Source organism: Mandrillus leucophaeus, unplaced genomic scaffold (assembly GCF_000951045.1).
Source record: "Mandrillus leucophaeus isolate KB7577 unplaced genomic scaffold, Mleu.le_1.0 Scaffold118, whole genome shotgun sequence".
Classification (NCBI taxonomy): domain Eukaryota; kingdom Metazoa; phylum Chordata; class Mammalia; order Primates; family Cercopithecidae; genus Mandrillus; species Mandrillus leucophaeus.
In genome coordinates this window covers 458,726-465,554 of record NW_012100098.1, presented here as the reverse complement: position 1 = coordinate 465,554, position 6,829 = coordinate 458,726, and the positions used below count along the sequence as shown (strand labels likewise).

General features: G+C 41.1%; 1 protein-coding gene across 1 annotated transcript in view; it reads left to right on the top strand.

Moving 5' to 3' along the window:
• Positions 1-6,829, top strand: part of EIF4B (eukaryotic translation initiation factor 4B) — a 49,758-nt gene that overhangs the window by 6,434 nt on the left and 36,495 nt on the right. The window contains exon 2 of the mRNA XM_011964988.1: positions 5,694-5,831. Within this exon, the coding sequence (XP_011820378.1) occupies positions 5,694-5,831 (138 nt within the window). The remainder of the gene's footprint in view (positions 1-5,693; positions 5,832-6,829) is intronic.

The window sequence follows — 6,829 nt, the reverse complement described above, 5'->3', positions numbered from 1 at the left end:
CTATTTGGGTAGATTGATTGTGTTTATACAATGTTGTTGATTTAGGGAAACATTTGTTAATCATTAATTCATTATTTAAAGTAGCTTTTTTTGTTGTTTTGTTTTTGTTTTTGTTTTGAGACAGAGTCTCACTCTATGGCTCAGGCTGGAGTACAGTGGCATGGTCTCGGCTCACTGCAATCTCCACCTCCTGGGCTCAAGCAGTTCTTATAGAGATGGAATTTCACCGTGTTAGCCAGGCTGGTCTCGAGCTCATGACCTCAGGTGATCCTCCCACCTTGGCCTCCCAAAGTGCTGGGATTACAGGCATGAGCCACCACGCATGGCCTAAAGTAGCCTTTAATTATGGAGAATTTGGCAGAACTCACTTTTAATAGTAGCTTTATTCAATGTAATTTGTATACCATAAAATTTGCCCTTTTAAAGTATACAGTTTGGACCGTGTGCAGTAGCTCACACCTGTAATCCCAGCACTTTGGGGTGCCAAGGCAGGAGGATCAATCACTTAGGCCCAGGAATTCAAGACCAGCCTAAGTAACATGGTGAGACCACATCTCTACAAAAATTTTTTTAAAAATTAGCCAGGGATGGTGGCATGTACCTGTGGTCCTAGCTACTTGGGAGGCTATGGTGGGAGGATTGCTTAAGCCCTGGAGGTCAAGGCTGTAGTGAGCCATGATCTCACTACTGTACTCCAGCCTGGGTGACACAGCAAGGCCCTGTACAATTTGGTGGGGTTTAGTGTATTCAGAGATGTACAACCATCATTATTATCTAATTTCAGAACCTTTTTATCACCCCCAAAGAAAAGTCCTTTGTATAGGACTAACATTTCCTTTTCATTTATCTTTTTATTCATTGAAGTGAAACATCACTTAGAACATGGTTCTCAACTAAGGGACAGTGTTTCATCCCAAACCCCCATCCCACCATAGAGCATTTGGCAGTGTCCAGAGACGCTTTTGGTTGTCACAGTGGAATGGGGTTTGGGGGTTGCTATTGGCATCTAATGAGCAGAGTCAGAGATACTGCTAAAGATCGCCCCATGACAAGAAATTACCTAAGCTAAAATATGAGTAGTGCTGAAATAGAGAAACTCTGAGTTAAGAAGTAGGTTGTATTTATTTTAGTGTCTATTATAACAAATTCTGTTTATTAAGAAAACCATGAATGTGTTGTCTCTTGTTTAAGGGCTTCTGGACTTAGCAATATTTCCGTTTTTAAGATCTTCTATTAAACCTGTATGGATATATAAAGAGCTGGTGGTGTCTTTTCCCCACTGTAGACCATGTATAAATAATTGGGACACGTTTTGTTTTGCAAGGTGATTGATTTGTTACCTTTTTAACCAGTTCACATAAGATTTAGAGAAAATTAAAGAATTGGACCAGTTCATTGTCGAACTGCAAAGGATTGATAAACCTGGAGCATTAAACAGTGCTTTACTTATAAGGCAGAGGGAACACTGTTGATATCTAAACATGTAATGGGCCTAGGTATTGGGGGAGCAGAGGGCATGGAGGATTTAGATAACATCTTTTCTCAGTTACTGGAATGAAATGGAGTGGAACAAACACGGGCACCTACTTTAGGCTTATTGATTTTGCTTTTCAAGGGCTAATTCCTTTAAACCTGCTGCTTATGTTGTGACTGAGTCAATGCTGCTGCTGCAGTTAAATAAGTTAAAGATCTTGTACGGAATTTTAGCCTGTTTTTTTTTTTAAGACTCATCTAATAGCTGGGGTGCAGTGGCTCACGCCTGTAATCCCAGCACTTTGGGAGACGGAGGCAGGAGGATCACCTGGGGTCAGGAGTTGGAGACCAGCCTGACCAACATGGAGAAACCCCGTCTCTATTAAAAATGCAATATTAGGTGTGGTGGCGCATGCCTGTAATCCCAGCTACTCGGGAGGCCAAGGCAGGAGAATTGCTTGACCCTGGGACATGGAGGTTTTGGTGAGCCAAGATTGCACCATTGCACTGCAGCCTAGGCAACAAGAGCAAAACTCTGTCTCAAAAAAAAAAAAAAAGACTCGTCCAACAGTAATTTCTTAACCAGAGGGCCTGGGAGTGGGTGGCAATCAGAGGAGGGGGAGACTTGTGATTTGAAAAGACATTCTAAGATTTAAAAGTGCCTTTAATATTTTTTAGTCATGATATTTAGTTTGTTTGGAAATTTCAAATAACATTAAAGAGGAAACTTGTTTGTCAAAGGAGTCAAGGGGTAAGAGTTGAGAAACTGATCTACAAAGTTGATTTAAGCCAAATCGGACTAAAGGGCAGATTAATTCCACATTCTGCTGTTTTGGTAGAAGATACGTATGTAGAACAAAGAGGAAAGGGATACCTTATTCAGATTGTTATGTTCTTATGTTGAACTTGACCTCATTGTACTGACCACCAGTTCTATTTTTATCCTCCCAGTGGAAGGACAGGTTAATAATTGGATATTAGCTGATGATACTAGATTAAGTCCCATGAGGGTAAGGATATCTAGCTAGCATCATGTTAATCCCAGACTCTATTTTTGAATTAAATGATATGAAAAAGTCTAAAATAAGCCCAGGCACTATAAGTGGTTTACCTCATGTCTTATTCATGTTAGCTTATTAAACTCTCCCGTAGATCTTTGCATATGAGACTGGGCACACAGTGGCTCATTCCTGTAATCCCAGCATTTTGGGAGGTCGAGGTGGGTGGATCCTTTGAGGTCAGGAGTTCGAGACTAGCCTGGCCAACATGGTGAAACCCTGTCTCTGCTAAAAATAACAAAAATTAGCCAGGCTTGGTGGCACGTGCCTGTAATCCCAGCTACTCGGGAGACTGAGGCAGGAGAATCACTTGAACTTGGGAGACAGAGGTTGCAGTGAGTCAAGATGGTGTCACTGCACTCCAGCCTGGGCAACAGAGTGAGACTCCCTCTCCAAAAAAAAAAAAACTTTTGCATATGGGTTGCAGCAATAAAAGTGCTATGAGACCCAACATCTGCATAACTGTATTCTTTGAAAGCTATGGAATAAGGCCAAGTGCAGTGGCTCACATCTCATCCCAGCACTTTGGAAGGCTGAGACAGGTAGACCACTTGAGGCCAGGAGTTGAAGACCAATCTGGGCAGCGTAGCAAGACCCCCGCCTCTACAAAAAATTTTAAAATTAACTGGGCGTGGTGGTGCATGCCTATAGTCCCAGCTACTCAAGAGGCTACAGTGGGAGGACTGCTTGAGCCCAGAATGTCAAAGCCGCAGTGAGCCATGATTGCACCACTGCAAAAAAAAAAAAAAAATAGAAAAGAAAAGAAAAAGAAAGCAGGCCGGGCGCGTTGGCTCACATCTATAATCCCAGCACTTTGGGAGGCCGATCACAAGGTCAGGAGATCGAGACCATCCTGGCTAACACTGTGAAACCCTGTCTCTACTAAAACTAAAAAAAAAAAAAAATTAGCCTGGCATGGTGGCACGCACCTGTAGTCCCAGCTACTTGGGAGGCTGAGGCAGGATAAATCACTTGAACCCGGGAGGCGGAGGTTGCAGTGAGCTAAGATCACGCCACTGCACTCCAGCCTGTATGACAAAGCGAGATTTCATCTCAAAAAAAAAAAGTAGGATGGATTCAAAATGTGATCTGGTTGATCATAAACGATACTTTTGGAGCTGGATTAATGTTAAGTCACTTGAGAGATATGGAAAATACCATGTTCGTGGTCAACTTTGATTATTTTAGCCGGGTTCATCTGGTTTGCACGTTGAGACCGTAATACTTCAGGTTCCGATTGTGTCCGGAAGGCTGTGTGTTAACATTCATAGCAAACTGGTTACCTTTATTTCCTGAAAGTTGAATTTTGAAAGAAAGGCAGATACCAACTGAGAAAGCAACCTTCAGTTAAAAAAGGGGTACATCAACTTTGATATTCTTGGATTAAAAATCAGGTGACAGTTGGAACATGGAGGAGAAATTCATGATTATAAAAACCATGAAGCCAATGTTTTTTACAACAAAGCTGCTTGCTTTTTTCTTAATCATGTAGTGTCTGCTATCAGGCCAGTTCTGGAACTTTACTGAGTCCCTTCTGCTCTTCTGAATTAGTTCTTGATTGGTGGTAACTTCTCAGAAGTTCTGAGGACCAAAAAGAAAGAGCAGTGTCAGTTCGCTAAGCTGAACCATTTGGAGATTACTAAGTATTCCATAATGGTGGGAAACACTTAAATGTGTTGGTTATTAGGGTTTTCTTGTGTTTTCCTTTTAGCATTATATCCTCATATGCAGTGTTGTTACAGTAGAGAAGGACATTTTTTCTAGAGGGCAGAGAGATCTAGGGAATATGACTTTACCATTTGAACACTACAAATAGCAGTACGTTTTACCATGGTTTTGATAATCTGACATAGAATAAGCTGCTGAGAGGCAAGGATACCTTGGTATATAGAAAGAACCTTGGACTTTGTATGAAAAAAACTTGGGTTTTATCTTCAGCCTAGCCATCTAATGTCTTTGTAACTTTACAGACATCTAGTGTTTCACTTAACGTCTCTGAGACTTAGTTTCCTTTTCTGTAAATTGATAGTTGTGGCCAGGCACCATGACTCATACCTGTAATCCCAGCATTTTGGGAGACTGAGGCAGGAGGATCACTTGAGCCTAGGATCCTCCAGGATACTTGAGACCAGCCTAGGCAACATAGGGAATTAAAAAAAAAAATTAAAAATCAGCTGGACATGGTGGTGTACCTCTGTGGTCCCAGCTATTGAGGAGGCTGAGGTGGGAGGATCGCATGAGCCTGGGAGGGTTGAGGCTGCAGGTAGCCATGGCCACACCACTGCACTACAGCCTGGACAACAGAGCAAGACCCTGTCCCAAAAAAGAAAAAAAAAAATGGGGCCGGGTGTGGTGGTTCACACCTATAATCCCAGCACTTTGGGAGGCTGAGGCAGGTGGATCACCTGAGGTTAGGAGTTTGAGACCAGCCTGGCCAACGTGGTGAAACCCCGTCTCTACTAAAAACACAAAAAAGTTAGCGGGCGTGGTGGCGGGTGCTGTAATCCCAGCTACTCGGGAGGCTGAGGCAGGAGAATTTCTTCAACCCAGGAGGCAGAGGTTGCAGTGAGCCGAGATGGCACCATTGTACTCCAGCCTGGGATACAAGAGCAAGACTCTGTCTCAAAAAGAAGAAAAAGGATAGTTGTGATTCCTTCCTCCTATGGTTTGTTTACAAGTGTCAAACAATCTTCAGAACTGCCATACAGAATATATTATGTGAGATACGAATTTTTATTTATCTTTTTTATCCAAGGAGCAGTGAAAGTAGTAACTGAATAGAAGTACTTACAAAATTAAAGATCTCAAATGATAAGTGAATATAGTAGAAAATAAAAGGTTGCCCCCACACTCCAAACGTACTCTCCAAGGGGTATCTCAAACACCCAGACCCTTTTCCATACGTAAACATGTGTTTACACATAATAGATATTCTGCAACTTTTAAATTTCTTATTGTTCAGTTCTTCTTTTTGTACCATTATATTGTGCTTTCTCCTTATTTATGTCTGTATAGTACCCCTTCATGGAAATGCCATAATTTAACCATTTGAGGAGTGTCCATGTTACTTTCTTTGAAAATAACGTTTTACAATATTGCATTGTACAGCTCTGTAAATATCTGGGTATTGATGAATAATCTTTCTCTTGCCTTTTAAAACAGCAAAAAAGAAGAATAAGAAGGGGAAGACTATCTCCCTAACAGACTTTCTGGCTGAGGATGGGGGTACTGGTGGAGGAAGCACCTATGTTTCCAAACCAGTCAGCTGGGCTGATGAAACGGATGACCTGGAAGGAGATGGTAATTTTTCTTTTGTCATCATGTTTGGAATGTTTATTATTTTCTAGAGAAAACCTATTACATAATAATTCACATCATTTGTAATCTGAAAAGAACTTACTCATTTTTTAGCACCTGAAATCTTACATATTTTGTAGAATCTAAGGTTTATTCTGAGGTTTGGGCTATCAGACTTTGCAGTGAAGACTGAAGTGGTCATTTAAGAGAGCTTTGCTAGTTCTTGCTCTTGCACTAACAGACTTCTTAAGTTACTATTCTTTTGGGCCTCATTTTCTTCATTTTAAAAGTAAGCAATTCTATGGGGTCCTCATAAAGTGATGTTTCAGGCTGCTCGCAATGGCTCACACCTGTAATCCCAGCACTTTGGGAGGCCGAGGTAGACAGATCATGTGAGATCAGAAGTTCAAGACCAACCTGACCAACATGGTGAAAACCTGTCTCTACTAAAAATACAAAAATTAGCTGGGCGTGGTAGCATGTGCCTGTAATTTCAGCTACTCGGGAGGCTGGGGCAGGAGAATTGCTTGAACCCGGAAGGTGGAGGTGGCAGTGAGCCAAGATCATGCCACTGTACTCCAGCGTGGGTGACAGAGCGAGACTCCATCTCAAAAAAATTAAAAACAAAAAGTGATGTTTCAGTGTAATCTGTTAGCTATGTTTACTCAGGGCCAAGGAATAATTAGTTCTAGGAGTTATTAGTATAAAATCAGTGTCCTTGGGTAAACAAAACTGGTCTGAGGAAAAGGAATGAGAACACTAATTATGGTGGGAAAATAAAGAAGAGTCATTGAGTGTCATTTGGACAAGTTCTGTACCTTCAGGGAGTCACCAGAAATAATCAGGAGCTATTTTTTATGATTACCAGGTATGACATAAATCTCATTACCATTGTTTTTTTCCTGAAAATCTTTTATTGCATGCTGAAAGAATAATTTTTCTTGTGACCTGTTCTCATAATTCCTAAAAATGGGAATTTTTTTTTTTTTTTTTTTTTTTTT